The sequence below is a fragment of the Myotis brandtii genome, unplaced genomic scaffold (assembly GCF_000412655.1).
Source record: "Myotis brandtii unplaced genomic scaffold, ASM41265v1 scaffold813, whole genome shotgun sequence".
Lineage (NCBI taxonomy): Eukaryota > Metazoa > Chordata > Mammalia > Chiroptera > Vespertilionidae > Myotis > Myotis brandtii.
In genome coordinates, this window is record NW_005371287.1 from 2,303,820 (window position 1) to 2,321,711 (window position 17,892).

Sequence of the window (17,892 nt, forward strand, 5' to 3'; positions counted from 1 at the left end):
CAGTTATGTGACCACGCAGAGTGGGACAAGCAGCACGGGGTGGTCACCTCTCTCCCAGCGGCGGAGCAGGGGAGGGGCTGTGTTGAGAACCTTCCACTACAAGGTCACTCACCCCTGGAAACTGGAGTGACCTGGGAAACGGGACCCCTGTCCCAGCCTCTGTCTCTGGGAGAATGTTTCTCTTGGCAGGTATCCTAGTGTCTTGTTTGAAATGTTTCATGTGGCCCCGGTTAGCAGGGGTGGGATGGGAGAAATCCAATCCGCCATTCCTTCTTTCATCCCCACTTAGTAATGAGTTGGCTCATTTTCTTCCATCATTTGTTGGTGTTATTATTGCATGCCCTAATTTTTCCTCCTTCCCCTGTGATGGAACTGAGTCACCTCTTCTTCCAGTTACTAATTAGGTCCTTGATGCCAGCAGCATGGTCCCTGTCCTCTGGGTGTATAAGAATCAATCAGGAGACCTAGATCCCAAGGGACGTTGGACTTCAAGGTGAAGACTGCTCACTAGGGGAAGCTCCAATCTGCCTGTCTGTTCCTTCTTCCAAATGGGAAAAGGACTGTGCAACCCTAAGTGACATTTGGCAGTGGCCCGTGTCCCTGTGGAGATCCATAACTCATCCTATCTTTATCATCCAGCTAAATGATCAGTCAGGACTCATTAACAAGAATCTGATCCATTAGACTGTAGGACTCTGGCCTTGTTTCATTTAATATCATACCTCCAGGGCCTGGCACATAGTAGATGCTGCAGAAAAATTTGCTGAACAGTTGACTGAATGATCCTATATAATAAAAGGGTAATATGCAAATTGACCAAACGGTGGAACGACCAGTCGCTATGATGCACAGTGACCACCAAGGGGCAGACGATCAATGCAGGAGCTGTCCCCTAGTGGTCAGTACACTCCCACAGGGGGAGCGCTGCTCAACCAGAAGCTGGGCTCATGACTGGCGAGCGCAGCGACGGTGGCGGGAGTCTCTCCTGCCTGCATGGTAGCGCTAAGGATGTCCAACTGCTCGCTTAGGCCCACTCCCTGCTAAGCCAGCAGTCGGACATCCCCCGAGGGCTCCCAGACTGCGAGAGGGCGCAGGCTGGGCTGAGAGACCCCCATGAGTGCACAAATTTTGTGCACCAGGCCGCTAGTTTAAATATATTTCTCACACTATGTTTCATGATGCTTTTCCTGCATGTCTTTGAATTCTGCAATCTTTGGAGATGAAGTTGGTTATTCTTGTCCTCAGTGCCCCCATATGCCCTACTGACTGGGGATTCTCAATAAACATGCCAAGAATCAATGAATAAATGAAGGAATTGACCAGGTGGCAGAGAATGTAAGTATTGGAAAGCAGTGGAAAAAAAAATCCTATTACTTCTAGATGGTCCCTTCTGTCTCTTCTCTTCAAATGGCTGTTATATCTCTCACTATTACCATTAAGATACATGTATTTTCTTGCAATCAAATTAGCTATTCACACTTGCATTAAGATGTGTGTTTTTAAATAATCCATCACTTATTTATGGCCTCAATGTCTCCTCAGTGTAGTTAACACACTAATTGGATATTTGTTGAGTGAAAAACTGCACTTATGTTTACTCTCCCAATCTTAAGACTTGTATCATTTTGCTTTCTGGGACATTCCCTGAGAGGCTTTGGGGTTGATACTTCTGGCATGCTCCACATTGGTAACCTTGTTTTTTAAAAATATATGTGTCTGCAGATGGCAAGGAGAGAGACCTCTTGAAAAAGACCTTGACAAATTAGTGATTGAAAGGTTATTATATTTAACCTATCAGCCACCTCCCAAGGTGTGTGCTGAGTCAACACCAACTCCCAATTACAGGCTTTGTTTGTCTATTTTAACACAAAGATTGACCTTTAGTCAATGGTACACACACGCACACAATGCCCGCCAATTATATTACTGATGGAAATGGATTTTTTTTTTTTCCTGCTGCAGCCAGTGAATTCTTTCGTGACGTTTCTTCTAAGAATCACATTCTACACTTCTAATCATCACCAATGATTTCATCGAAATCGAAGAGAATGGTTCCATGAAGCTGGGCTGCTCCCGTCGACCAATGATGCTGTTACACATCGCTGTGATTTACACAGGCCATTTCAGAAACCAATACCTCGGGGCGCCCTGGAACCAGCCCTTCCAGGCCATTCCCCAGGCGATGATTTAAACCCCTGTCCTGTACTTGCCATTGTGGAAAGTGTGAAAATGTATCATGTGCTGTGTGACCTTGAATATAAACACTCATCGTCAAGAACTCACTGAATGCCGAGTGCCTTGCATCTTTAATGGGGAAAACTCCCTCATCAGTTGAGAGAGGTAAACAGGTATTCATTTTGTTTGCAGGGGATCTATTTATCCTTCTTTGGCGCCATGTGCTAGTGGGGGCGGATGGTAACTGTCAGCACTGTGGTGTCACGGGGTCAGGCGGAGGACTAGGACATTGACCGAAAGCGGGATGCTTGGCATTCCTCGGTGGGGATGGAGAGGAAGGTGGCTGTGTGCTTTGTTTGTCAGGAATGAACATCTTAGGTGAATGAGCCCCAGGGAGGGATGGCAGGGCTCAACCCAGAGCAGGCTGTCACTTCAAAGGGTTCTTATCTTTGTACATCATCCAGGGATCCCTCTGCCTTCACAAGCTTCAGGGGCACACACACATACCTTCTCCGAACAACCGATGTGGGACTGTATAGCAAAGCTGACAGACAATCAAACAAGTCAACCAAAGGTAACGTGAGGGGAAGGCACAAGGGACTTGGAGATGTCTTTGGCTTTGAAGGAATCCCTGGCATTTCATCAACAGGATCTATCACTATCTCTTCATGCCACCGGCTGTTTTAGAAACACCAAGGAAGGCACAAAAAAAGGATTTGCCAAAACGGTAAATGAAATCTATCGCTTTTCTTCCCAACCCACATCCTCACTCCTCCACCCCTCTCCCTTTCGGGGTAAACTCAGAAACATAAATAACTACCTATTATTAACATTCAGGGATGTAAAGTGGCAATGATTTATAGCACCATACCGTAACTGCTTGCGGAAACAACATAGCATTGCACAGGTCCGCTGGAAAATATAAGTGTGACTGGGGTGACACGTTTATTTCTGTAGGAACATTAGTCATCCCACACCAGAGCCCAGAGCCCTTTCCTGTGGAACAACCAAGGAGGGATGGGGAAGAGCAGTGAGACTCGAGGTGCCTGAAGGCTTGTTATTTCGCTCACATGCAATGGGATCCCCGTGACGTCATGGGGGAAACCGGAAACTCCAACAATGTAGTTCTTGGAGACCCAGGTCCTACTGCCAGATTTGCCACTCACTACTAGACCCAAGGACAAAATGATGAATTTCTCTAGGCCTCAGATTAATTCTTGGTAGAGAAAGAAGCCAGCAAGAGCCCCCTTAAAAGGCCCCCACCACCGTCTCCTGCCTGTATGGTCCTGTAGGAGTCATAATGAAGATATGGATAGAGATGAAAGGCACTTAAAAAGCGAAAGTACTAGAAATTTAAGGAATCACTGTGAATGAATCCCTCTGTTGGCATTCGTAATTCGCTTCCCAAGTCTGTTTTGTTATATTGGGGTTTCATTGTCTGCCTGTTTTCTCATTTGCAAAGTGACCAAAATACATCTTATGTTCCTCCTTTCCCTCCAAGATTATCTGGTGTCCTCTGAACAACCCTAGCAGATGTGAGGGCACCAAAGAGGGACAGATAAAAGAAGAGATCAGTCGTGGCAAGAAGCGATCTGTGTCAACCAAAATATCCCAGATGGTCAGCTAATCTGACACCCTCTTTGCTTTAAAGAGTAAGAGACTGGAGTCCTAATAGGTCAAAATATTCAGTCTTCCTGGTAGTAAATGGTTTGGAGGCTTTAGATTTTCTTTCTTAACAACCTCGCCCCCATGTTTGTGCTCAGCTTTCCTATTATTCTCATCAGGTTTGGTTTGTCTTATAAGAAAATCATTTATCAGCCACTATCTTCAGCATAGCCTAGAACAGGGGTGGGCAAACTTTTTGACTCGAGGGCCACAATGGGTTCTTAAACTGGACCGGAGGGCCGGAACAAAAGCATGAATGGAGTGTTTGTGTACTATCTTCAGCACAGCCTAGAACCTTTATTTCTTCTGGCTCTCTGTTCTAGTACAGATTTCTCTATTATCTGTACTATGTTTCTTCAATGTCCTTGCATCTTATCTCTCCAATAAAATTATACATTCTTTGAAGAAGAGGTCATATTCTTCTAATGTCCCTATATTTATGTCTGCTATGTCACCCCTCCGTGCCTCCCTGACCAACTCCCATCCCTGTTATTCCCACTCGATGCTATAATGCTGGAGATGCTCGGAATATAGTGACTGAATTAGCATCAATAAGAAAATCCAAATTCCTAAGCCTAGGCTTCATGCCCAGCCCTGTGCTGGACACTAGATAAGACACATAATGATAGAAGCCTAAGATGCCATCTAAATCCTCTCCACAGGAAAGCTGTTTAGGCTGCAAGGAAATAATACCAAAGAGACCTAGTTATGTAAGAAGGAATGGAGAACACCAGAACAAGTAAACATAAAATATCTATTAAAACCACACACCCTATTAAAACCACACACACACACACACTTAAAAGGTTACTGGGAGTTTAAAATTTAAAAATTGCAATGAGAAGTTTATATCATATGTAGAAGCAAAATATACCACACAGAAAGGGGGGCAGGGCGGTGATTGGAAGTATACTGTGATAAGGTTCATAAATTCTTCATGAAGTAAAGAATATACTTTGAAGACAGATTTTCATAAGTTAAAGATGTATATTATAATATCTAAAATAAGCACTAAGAGGCATAAATAAAAAGTCGACAGAAAAGACAGATGAGACTACCAAAAATTATTTCATGTAATCAAAAGGCAGATAAACATGAAGAGAGAAACAAAGAGCAAATGTAACAAATGGAAGTCTACACCAAGATAGATTCAAATAACAACATTAATTAAATGTACATATGATAATTAAATGCAAATGGATTAAGTACTCCAATTACAAGGTAGATAGTATCAGCTTGGATGAAAAGCGAGGGTGGACTATATGTTGTTTGCAAGAATACAGTATATAGATTAATGCATAGATAGGATTAATGCATAGACATACCATGCAAACACAAAACATAAAAAAGGTGTTATGGTCAAATTAGAAACTGCTTCAGGGTATAGTCAACAAAAGGTATACAAGATCCCAAAAACTATAAATGAACTTATAAGAATATCTAAATAAATGGAAAGATATACCATATTCATAAATAGGAAGACTCAATATTGTTTAGATGCCAATTCTCAGCAAACCAAGCTATAGATTGAATATAATTATAATCAATATCTGAGCAAGATTTTTTTTTTGTAGAAATTAAAGCTAATTGTAAAATTGATTTGGACAAGTACAGTTAACTAATTTCTGATAAGGGATTTAAAGCAATCTATCTGAGCTAGAACAATCTTAGTAGTATAAGGAAAAATAATCCAATTAAAAATGGGTAAAAGACTTGAGTAGACAACATTCCTAAAAATGATAATCAAATAATCAATAAGCACATGAAAAAGTGTTCAGCATTATCAGTGACCATGTAAATGCAAATTAAAACCACAATGAGATACCATCCCATAACCACTAGAATAACTAAAAAGGTGAAGATTGACAATACTAAATGTGAAAGATTTAGAACACCTAAGCTCCCTATCTTGCTAGTAGGAATGGAAAATAGTACATCACTTTTGGAAAACTATTCGACAGTTTCTTGCAAAGTTGCATATAACTGACCAGCAACCCCCTACTAGGTATTTCTCCAAAAGAAATAATGCCCACCAAGATTCTACAAGAATGTTCATAGCAGGTTTAAATAAGGGGGATGAACTACTGATACCTGTGATAACAATGTAGATTCTAATCTACTTGAGCTTCTACCTGTCTTGGAGACCTTCCACTTCAAGGTAGACGGACACTGTGTAAAGGACTGAGGAAGAGCATCACTCTCGAGTTGTAGCTCTGACTTGCAGCCAGCTCTAACTCCTGCTGGGCAAGGGAAAATAGGGAGACGGAAGCTACGAGGGGCCCTCTGCGATCAATTCTGGAGACTGCAGCTCTGGATCTGGGAACTCAAGAGGTTACTTTGTTAGCTCTCTGGTCCCACACACTAGGCTGGGCTAGTGCCTCACTTGGGTCCATTAGTTAAATGTGGTTCCCAAACTGGCTGACCTTCAAACACACCTGGGGAATGTGGGCAAAAGTAGAGTCTTAGGACTAGACCATTGAATCAGAATTTTGGGGTGAGGAACAGACAACTATAGAAAAATAAGGTTTGCTAGATGTTTCCAAGGGTCATTTCAGTCTGGCAATCACTGGAAGGTTAATGCCCACTGCCCACTTTGGGTGCTATAATGGGTGAATTTGATTAAAGTTATCAGTAGACCTTCAGGCACAAATTTTTCTATACACTGCCCCCTCCCCCCCCCAAAAAAAACCCAACAAAACATTACTCATGAAAGATCAGGTTTCATTTTATTCCCATTCTGTCTCCCAGCCTTCAAAGAGGAAATGTAGACATGACAAGGAAGTAGAGAGAGAAAAAGAAAAAAAAAGTAGTGGGATGAAAAAAAGCAACAATGAAAGAGATATTAAGTGGTTGTGCAGAAATGTGAGCATAACGAGTAGAACTCACTACAAAGGTCAAACAAGAATTTGAGTCAGGTCTACACAACTGGCAACCTAAGGACAGATGTGTCTAATTTTGTGTTATATTTTGACCCAGCTTAATTATATCTATTTGACCCGGTTCAATTATATTCCATCACTGACTTCAAAAAGAATATTCAACACGCAAAGCTGAGGTGCCAAATTCATTTAAGCTGTTGCTACATGCTGTTCAGCCTTCCTTCCTCCCTCCGCTGGTTACTACTTAACTCTTTGCAACCCAGCCTCTATACGCAAAGCAATAAATCTTAAATCTGTTCTCCCAGTGACTACCAGGAGGGGGGCAGCTCATGACCTCACTCATCATCCCCTTTTCAAGCCTATCCTTCATGACCACACTGCAGCATTTGAATCCATTTACACTCCCTTCTTCTTGAACATCTGTGCCCTCCTGGATCTGTCCCATTCCTTCCCATGGCCAGCATTTGTCACTAAGTCTCACTCGGTGATCAATGCTCCATGCTCAACATGAGCTAAGTTCTGGGTCACAGAACTGAGTGGGACCCAGAGTCTGCCATCAAGAATATCAGTGCAGTATGACATCTTTCTTCCTCTTCAATGTGGCCTCTTTCCTGGATCCTCTAACTAATCATGTCCCCCCTTTAGGCATAAACTTACCTTAAGTTCCCTTCTGCTCAGATCTTGTCTGCTCTCTAGTTTTTCCCCACTGATATGCACACCTTACTAAACCCAGACAAACACAGCCAAAACCCAACCAAACCAAACCAAATCTAGCCAAACACAGCCAAACCCAACCATACACAGCCCAAACCAGCCAAACCCAACCAAATCCAGCCAAACACAGCCAAACCCAACCAAACACAGCCAAACACAGCCAAACCCAACCAAACACAGCCAAACCTAGCCAAAACCAACCAAACAAGAACAACAGCAGCAGTAAAAGGAGTTAAATTAGAGGTGAGATGTCTTTCACTGAATATAATCTAAATATTTTTTTCAGAACACATGAGCTTTGGGATCAATTTTCCTAATTTTTAAGTATTTATTTTAGACCCAGAAGAGATTCTGAAAAGATATTCCTAGAGAGCTTCCACCTTTTGGTGTACTGTACCTTGAAAGGGTCTTCTAGCATTTACCTCGAAAATGTCTGTTAGGAAGTTTACTCCCCATGTAAGGAAGTTTCTTCTTATTTTTAATATAGATAAAATACTTGAAAAATTAAAGTTTAAAGTCTGTAATACCTAGTAGATAATGAATACTGGCAAAAAAAAATGACATTTAAAAGTGAATGTGCCCACTATTGCAGAATTTTAATTCAAAAAGAAGGGGGGACACAGGAGGAAAGGTGGAAACATGAGCTTAGTCAATTAAACATGAATGTGTCACTCACTTGTAAATATTTTCAATCAAGAAAATAAACAAGATAAGAAAGAATCTCTGCGTTTATTTAGTCATGATTCATAAGCCATTTTATCTTAGAAAAATATTTAAAGTTTTTGATAAAAGAAACATAACCTTTCAGATAAAAGTCATGTGTCTCAAAATCCTGAAATAGTGGTAGAGATGACTAAAAATAAATCACCTGTAAGCCTTATTCCTGGTATTGATCACTTTTTTCCTTTCACCACCAATGCTTTACATTAATGCTTTACATTAATCGGTGGAAACACTATTTTTATTTAAAATGTGATAGAAATTCATGAAAATTATTAGGAAAAATGCATGATGATGATTTATGCTAAGCTTACAAAAGCTGATCACTTCTAAAATAAAAGAAAACTGTACATATTTTTAAAAGATGTTCCATTTGTTGTTTTTTAAAACAGGAAAAGGAGACATTTTTTGTTATAAGCTTCCCTATCAGCAAGCTATAAAATGAGAAGTATTTGTCATAATCTTTAAGTTTTTAAAACTTACTTTCAAAATCCAGAAAAAAATGTGGATAGTTTTCAATTTCCCTGGTAAGGACTTTGAGCAGATTTCCCATGCCAGCAAACCTAGGAAAAGCAACACAAAACCAAATGTCATTAGGAGTATAAAAATAAACTTTGAAAGCACTGACCATATTTGACAACTTGCATAAATACCCCTGGGCCCCATAACTATGTCTTAACACCCTATAAAAAGTATCTTCATACTGGGAGATGGGTAATATCTTAACCACTATTTCCATGAAAAGAGTCAGGTATTTTAGTTATAGGCAGCAGAGTTTAGGTATAGTCTACACAGTATTTCCCCTCCCCTCTCACTAATTCCCTGATCCCTCACAGTTAATATTTCATGTTTGCTTTGTTTCTGTTCCATTGATGCGGGAACATACCATGTCAATGGATAAGCGCAAGAGAAGGTGTTATTAAAATGTCTGTCCAGAAAGGTAAGTTTCTTAAAGTGCCCGAGGAAGAGTTCAGAAAATGCAGATGTACAACCCCTGCGACCCCTTTTAGCCTCTACTGGAGGCCACGTTTCCCACAGATACAAGTCCCAGGCAAGTCAGAGCCTCTCAAAATTTGACATGTCAGTGGTAATGAGATTGGATTCTTCATGAAATGTAAAAATGAGAAAGTATAATATCCAAACTTATTCTCAGTGACATTGCAGCCTACAGCATTGGCAAAAATGAATCAGACCTACAGAGAAATACAAACTTGTTACACAGCTGCAATGTCACCCTAAAAAAAGAAAAGAAAAGGCCAGATGTAGTTATTATTTAAGTCAACAGCAAAACCTCTACTGCTCTAGACAGTAACTATCCTGGGGAGGCCCTCCCCGCCCCCCTCATTCACTCAGCACTTGGTGAGGGAGGCGCCATCCAATGTGGGTGCTGCGTGCCTTGCCAGGCATTTCCCTGGCTCGTGCCTCAGACGCCTCAGCTGGGGAGAGATCAACCTGAAAAACCACTGGGCTCTAGAAGAGAACTAACTACAGGGCTGCAATTTTCCAGGCGTGTGGCTTCCGACGGTATTACGGTATTTATGCCGATACAGGAATTCCTTTAAAGGCCACTGTAAGAGAGATGTGGTGAGAACACACTAAAAGGACGCCTCTTGCATGAAATGAGAAAGCAAGCCGTGCAGTGGGCGCAGCAGGTGGTAGCATCTAGACTCCGCAATCCTCCCCCCGAGAACACAAACACTGGCAGCCACCACCCGTGGCGTCAGCGACTGACGAAGCTAGCAAAGAGCCCACTTGGGGAGGCCTGCTTCCAATCCTAGCTGGCTCCCGCCGGCTGTTTTCCAGGGCAAGCTACTTCACTCTCCAAGCCTCCGTTTTCTCCTTTGGAAAATCAATTGTTAAATGTACGTATTTCATCAGCTCGTGAGGATCAACGAGATAAAACTGAAAGTGCTTAGCATAGCCCTTATGGGGACTGCTCAGGACATGTTATGTACTGTTACATGATGATGATCAGCCCCACCACCACCCTCATCCTCATGATCACAACAGCCTTCAAATAATTATTGAGGATTCTCCTAAGAAAGATACATTAGACAGGTTGTATGTGGCGCTAGGGAAGGGGGAATGATGAGGGAGATCTTCATTCAAGATCATGAAAAAATTTCTAACCATTATGGTTGTCTGAATATTGAATTATTTGCCTTGAGAAATACTGAGCTTCTCATCACTGGTGATATTTAAATAGAAATAAGCTATATCAACCCTTCAAAATATTGTAGAAATGAGCTATATGTTGGGCAGACAGCTGGACTGGATAATTCTTAGAACTCTCCCACCTTAAAGTATATACACGTTTTGAGCATGAACACACACACACACACACACACACACACACACACACACACACGAGGCAAATGCCATGCTTCTTCCTTCCAAAAGAATCTTCCCTATTCTTTCTGACTTTCTTTTCCTCCCTTGCTTTTATGCACACCTCCTTTTAAGATGCTTTTGAACAAAACCTTGTAGGGGGTAGGTTCTAGCAAATTAAAATTCGGAACTGATATAATTCATCCCTGCCACTGGGCAACTTTCACAAACCCTCTGGGTCTATAGGAAAGAATCTGTTTCCAACTTAATGACCAGTTCTAATCCAGGCTTTTCTTATAGGAAGATGATCCTGCTGCATCGTAGCAGCTCGCCTTTCAGATGAAATGCCGTAATGGAAGTTAAATATTCTTAATTTCCCTCGTTTTGTGCTATTAATGTGTCACAAGGGACCGGAGTGGATTTAGCTTTCTCCTAGAATTCTGTCCTGTGCATGATTTTACTGTCAGAGGACCTAGGTGGGAAATATGTCAAGCCTTTAAAATTGGGAACAGACTGAAAGGAACGGATGTGGAAATACACCCAGATACGAGCTGGCTGTGGACTTCTATCTGTTCAGAGGTTATCTGAGCTGGTTGCCTGATATGGTCCAATATTTTGGAACATGTAGCTTACATCAGGCAAGGCCAGTTAAGGAACTCCCACTATTCTGGATGTCTGACACCAATGACTGTGGGATGTTGGGTAGTATTAGGGGTCCGGTCCAGATGTAGGGAACCTAGAAGACATTCACTTCAACACAAGCTCCTTGAATAAGGACAAAATCATTTCAACTCCTTCATGGCAAAAGTTTTTTTAAAATATATTTTTATTGATCTCAGAGAGGAAGGGAGAGGGAGACAGAGATAGAAACATCAATGATGAGAGAGAAACATTCATCGGCTGCACCCTGCACACCCCCCACTGGGGGCTGAGCCCACAACCCGAGCATGTGCCCTGACTGGGAATTGAACCGTGACCTCCTGGTTCATAGGTTGACACTCAACCACTGGGCCATACCTGCCAGGCAATGGCAAAAGATTTGATGCATCCTGCTTCCTCCAAGGTCTACAAGAATCCATGCAAGTATGTTCTGGTTGAAGGAGTGCAAAGCGAGTTAACATCACACGGATGGTCCCTGAGTAGAGACAATGGTTGTTTGGAATTGGACCCAGGGCTCCACATGGAAAGGTCCCTCACCCATGGGACTTCCACTAAGCCCCAGACGCATCCTCATGCCAGAGGCTGTCTACTCTTTTCTAACAGCTCCTCGGTGCAGGCACAACACATTGCTATACACCACGTTCCTAGTGAGATAGCTCAGCTAATTCACATGAAGACCATTTTTAAATATTTTATCTTGTTCAGTAAAAGAATTTAAGAGAAGTTACATACCATTAGAGAATACAAATACTTACATAATGGAAGTGGAGGAAAGAGAAAAATAAGAATAGACGAGGAAGATAAAGGTAGAGAGGCGAGGAGCATGACTTCTAGGCCATAAGACCTTCAAATTTGCTGGAGATGGCTTATCAATTCGGGCCTGAGCTTCTGAGAATTAAAACAAAGGAGAAAAATGGGTCTCTTTCAAGATGTGGTTTTCAAAAAATAAAACAAATGGAAAGTACAGCTGTAGGGAGCAACTATAGGATTAAGCCTTGGACTGACCTGGTGGCAAAGCCACAAACAAGTCCCAGCTTAGAGGGCACAGCCCTCTTAGCATAATTAAGCTTGACCTTATGACGCTCCCTAGATCCTTCCTAGGTAGCTAATGGACTGTGGGAGGTGCAGCAAGTGCTGCCAAAACAAGTGAAACTCACAAGAACATTGTAACTATGGTGACCACTACCTTGTTTACCTCTGGCTATAAAATAAAGACTCAATTTGCCTTCTGGGTCTCTCTCTGTGGCCTCAGCCAGGCACAGGAGATCCACCTAGACCCAGCTTATTCTCTTTTTCTGTCTTTTCTCTAATCCTTCGCTGCCCCCACTCAGGCTCACCAAACCCTTGGCTGTGCTGGCCAGGGATATACAGCTTTTTACAATTAAAGGAAAAAGTGATCATGGCTATGAGATAGTTGAGAAAAAGAAATCTCCGGGTAAGAGAGTAGCATGGGCCCACGGCTGACCTAGACCCAGCTTATTCTCTTTGTCTGTCTTTTCTTTAATCCTTCGCTGCCCCCACTCAGGCTCACCGAACCCTTGGCTGTGCTGGCCAGGCATATACAGCTTTTTACAATTAAAGGAAAAAGTGATCATGGCTATGAGATAGTTGAGAAAAAGAAATCTCCGGGTAAGAGAGTAGCATCACACAGAGGAGGTCAAACAATAATGTGTAAACATGCTTATTACTTAAAACTAGGGTTTTTGTAGATATTGTAAAGTTTAGGTTTACTTTAAATCCTACACACACACACGCCTCCCTTAGCCTCCCTAGAGGTCACTGAAAAGCGACGCCTCCTGGGACGTGATGTAGTTACTGTGCAGCACGTTGAGTGTTGTGACATCTGAATTCATTTCTGTGAGGGGGGTCTGGTTGGGGCACAGCAAGGGAGGGTCCAAGGTCTTGGCTACCAGATGACGACGCAGGAAAGGGTTTACCAATTGGACACGTACTCATGAAGGTAGGGCAAATACTACCCGTCAGGTAGCTGTACGTATCTCCGAGTTTATTGGAAGACAAAGAGGTTCAGGTGGTTAAGCATATTTCTGAAGATGACAAGAGAATGAAAGGGAGAGTCACATTTGACCTTGAGAGTCTGGAAACCCAAGGTCTAGGTTCTTTTCCTCACAGGAGGAGACCCGGGGCTCCAGACCCCTAGGAGGTCCCTGTTTGGGGACTTTGAGCATCCGTGGTCTGTGGGAAGTGCACACAGGATATCCTATTATTGTACGTAGATGCTCATCTTTCTGGGGAGAAAGTCTGCAGTTTCTGTTAGAATCCAACGTGGCCTGCTCCACACACAACGGCCTGAACAGGGAGGACATACTTCTTTAGGAATTCAGAGAAAAAGAAAACCACGTGGATGGGCTCTTTCAGGAAAGTTGGCTTATAGAAGAAGTCAACTGTCACCCAGACCTGAAGGATGCTGGGAGTCTGGAGAAGCCCTCCAACTAGGGGGGATCAGGACTGAAGGGAATGAAAGATACCAGTTGGGAGACTCAACAAGTCTTTCAAAAACAGAAGGCTTCTCCCTCAAGGTTCATTTATTGCAAGATCATTATGAAATGAGTCCTTCCACATTGTTTTCCAAGTAGTCTAAAAAGAGGGCGTTTCTCCAGCCCCTGGAGGAGGGCTAAGAGCCCGTAGAGACTGCCCGCACATCCCTGCCAAGGGCGGCACTCCTGCCTAGGGAGACAATTTGGGGTGTACACACGGTGTTTTCGATGACTACTTCCTTGGCTCTGATCTCGAAACCATTCCCAAGGGAATTGGCTCCAAGGCTGCTCAGTGGAAAACAATTACTCTCTTAAAGCAATAGTTCTCTGCGAACATTTCCAGTTCCCCAAAACAAGGAAATAATTGGAGTGTGTGCGCACACACACGCACACACATGCACACACACACACTGTTGTGTTTTGTTTTCTGTGAGTTTTTTTTTTCTGTTTTGAAATCTGTTTTTGTTTGGGAGAAAGAAATTAAGTAATAGCTACTAGTTGTTTTCCCAGAACATAAAACCAAATAAAACCGCCAGGGCTTGTGTTGAAAAGAGATGACCATAGTTTTTGAGGAAACTTGTTTGTTTTCTATAAACAGGACGTAATAAAGGACGCAGGTCCAGGGTGTGGGCGCTGCGCGTGCTGGCCTCTGCCTGCTTACACCAGAATTTCGGCGCCCCATTCTCCTGAATAGAACAAGCACTAAAGACTTCCTCTGCAGCTCTGACTATTTGAACGGGGAATTCCTAAGCCAATACCCCTTCTGTCAATACAGAACAGAAGGTGAGGGGAAAAAAATAACAAAATAAAATAGCAGCCCTACAGGGTTTTATTTTTCTAATACTTTTCTTAGGCTAAGATAATGCATAGGCAATGCACGGCTTCTGTTAGCACTTCGAGTGAGCCAATGCCTCCCAGAATCTACAATTTTTAGCATCCCTAGTGCAAAGACTTTAAAAAACCAAAGACTTAGAGTCTCTGTCCATAACTCACTATTTGGGGGATTAAGACCTGGTTGATCCAAATATTTTCTGGCAACATAGTCACCATATAAACCACAGACCAGTCATGACTACTACAATGACATGTATTTATAGAACATCACATCATTGCCAAAGATCTGTCTGGCCCCATCTGTCCTCAACTTGATTATGTGTCAAAGACAGATTATTGAACCCATTTCAGAGATCAGAACTGGTGAGTCAGGTATAGTAAAGTGTCTTTCCCAGCGTCTTCAGATGGACTCTGAACTTCCTGATTTGTAGTCCCACTGCGTCACCAAAATTCACGCCACTGAGGGACCTGCTCCATCTCAGGCCAGCGCCTCTAGCGCGCCTGCTGCTGCTACCTGCCTGTCTTCGTAGCAGCGTAAGCCTGACCCCCTAACTGCGGCGGTGCCCTGCAAGGTAAGCAACCCCCCTGCTTGCCTCCCATGATGCATCAGCGTCCAGGGCACCACCTGACATGCCAGTAGTCACATGACTTGGAGACACTCCTGGTAACCGATGAACCCCTTGTACAACATCTCCACTACTTAACCGTTTTGAATTATAAGCAAAACCAGTTAGTCAGGAGCCTATACTATATCAGATACAAAACAGTGTGCTTTAAAAAAAGTACTTCTTAACTAAATTCAAGGTACATTTCTTTTTTAAAACAATATATTTTTATTGATACCAGAGAGGAAGGGAGAGGGAGAGAGAGATAGAAACATCAATGATGAGAATCATGGATCGGCTGCCTCCTACACGCCCCACACTGGGGATGGAGCCCACAACCTGGGCTTGTGCCCTGACCGGGAATCTAACCGGGACCTCCTGGTGCATAGGTTGATGCTCAGCCACTAAGCCACGCTGGCTGGCTGTAAAGGTACATTTCTTAAAAGATATTAAGCACCTGCTTTTCTGGGGAAAATGCACCCCGATAATGAAGTAGCTCAGCCTATATGACCGGGAGCCTGGTCTGCTCCCCCAGGTGAGCGATGTTAGGTAGCTGGGCCGGTGGCCGTCCCTTCCCATCTGCCACTTCACTTCTGCAGTGAAGTCATAAGGTTTTCTGTTCTGTTGCCCAATGTGTTGCCAAGAATCCAACAGATGATTTCATTCCAAGATGAAGGAGCAAAACTCAAGTAGAGTGAGTCTATTAGGCACTTTCATCTGACAATAAAAATGAGTTAATGGCTAAAATGTGTTTTCAAAACGTTTTAACACTACAAGTAATGGCACTCAAATGGGAAAATGCCTTGAATATTCTCATCGATCATTAATACCACCGTGTCCCTCAAAGGGGGCGCTCCCTGTGGAATACACGCTGCTGGTGCCCAGTGTAAGCCAGTCCACAGGAATTCTCCAAAAAAAATTAATAATAATTCCGGGAGACCATTATGGAGCCGAACAATTAAGTGCAGGTCAAAAATAGCCCTGTCAATATCTGCGTTCGGTTTTCTAAAATAGACTATTACCTCATCATAGCTCATTTCCCCCGAAAACATCAGTAGTATAGTGGCAACAGTCTCCCAGAAATGAGGGGAAAATTAGGTTCTTTTTTAGGGCGTGAAAGTCAATGGGCCCCCCAATTTCCAATGCTGGTGAGCATGGAAACAATGCAACCGGGGCTGCGTTCTGGACCGGCCCAGCGCTGGGAAGTCATTAGTGAATTTGTTCTCTTTCACGTGTGAGATTAAGAACATAGTGACGAGGAAGCTGCTGGGGAAGCCTGACCCTTACCTAGGAGGCCGGGCAGTGTCTGCCTGCCCGCCCAGGCCAGTTCGGCCACATTCCGAAGGGAAAGAGACCCCTGCAGAGCCAGCAGCCCAGGCACCTAAGGGCTGGTCTTAGAATTGCCTTTGGCTGCCTGAGTGATGCTGGGCAAGTCCTTGATCTCTGCTCTCTGTATGGCCTCACTTCCGGCTGGAAAATGAAAGGGAACCCGGAGAAGTTGCCTAGTTTGGGCTGCTCTGTCCATCGGTGGTTCACATGAGACAGACGGTCCGGTCTGGTGGATTACAAACCTCCTTTGTCCCGAACGCCCTTTCCTTCTCCGCAGCCTCTGGACATCCTGTCTGTCTTTCCAGGTCCAGATCAAAGAGCATTGGCTCCCAGAAACCTCCTACCCACGGCCCCGGCTAAATGAGCCACCTTCCTTGCTGTGAATTCTTCATTTTCAGAATGTCCCCCCTTCCCACCGCTCCTCCCCGCCAGGCACAGCTCCCACACAAACCCTCCTCACTCACGTCCTGGAAAAGGCTGGGAGTGTGAGGTCAGGAGTCACTGCATAGCCACGGCGACAAGGTGCCCACGGCAACCACACCGAGCGGGAGAGCAGTCATTGGTCAGAGGAACAGGTAAGAGAAAACAAGTATTTCCCCGAATACAAATATTTTTGGGTGTGTGATTCTGTTGTTTTTATGACCATGGATGACTTGGAGAATGTGACGAAAATCAGCTTTCTCAGCAAAATGCGCACACGCACAGGCCCACATCGTTTTGCGTATAATCCCAGGAGGTACAACAAGCACACGGGAGCCCAGGAATAGAAATCCCTCATCTGTTTTGAAATCACGGGCCACACAAAGGGAAAGAGAGTCGCCTAGCAGAAAACAGCACCCGCGGAGGGGACCTGGGGCAAGTCGCTCTCCTCATCTGGAAATGAGCACTGTTTTCCTTTGCAGTGTTGTTGCCGAGAACATGAGACAATGCAGGCGAAGCACCTAGTCATGGCTGGCACGCAGGCAGCTAACTGACGGCAGCTCCTGTCTTGCATGTAAAAAACTGCCACCGCAATGCAAACAAGTCGTTTCCCTTTTACAATAAAGCCTGCACTGCCGCTTAGAGCCAGGGAAGAAAGCCCTTGCTCAGACCACCGCCTGGCCAAGCCCCGCGCGGACCGGCTGCTGCGGGCTCCTTCGCAGGGCTATTCATCACACAAGAGCCCATTGATGACAAACGCAGGTCCCTCCCTTTGCATGACAAGGCATAGGGGTCCACAGAGCCCCATTATCCAGAAAACCAGAGCATTGTGGGCGACGCGGGCTGAAGCCGAGCGCACACACACAAGCGGACATTGTAAGGCTGTTTGCACAACCCCGCAGTGCTCCTCGCGGATTTCCTGCCCAGGAGACGTTTGGATCTCACGGAGTCGGCGGCAGACGTTTGCTCATTCAATATGGCTTCAGGCCGGGGCTGGGGAAAGCCGGGTGCGCGCTGCCCTCTGCTGGCCGTCCACGGAACTGCATGCTGGGACAGGGAGGGGGGGGG

General features: G+C 44.0%; 1 protein-coding gene across 2 annotated transcripts in view; it reads right to left on the reverse strand.

The window, feature by feature from the left end:
• Positions 1 to 17,892, reverse strand: part of FAM49A (family with sequence similarity 49, member A) — an 84,048-nt gene that overhangs the window by 14,758 nt on the left and 51,398 nt on the right. For both annotated transcript variants that reach the window (XM_005884077.2, XM_005884076.2), the window contains exon 3: positions 8,637 to 8,716. In XM_005884077.2, coding sequence (XP_005884139.1) covers positions 8,637 to 8,706 — 70 coding nt within the window. In that variant the 5' untranslated portion in view covers positions 8,707 to 8,716. The remainder of the gene's footprint in view (positions 1 to 8,636; positions 8,717 to 17,892) is intronic.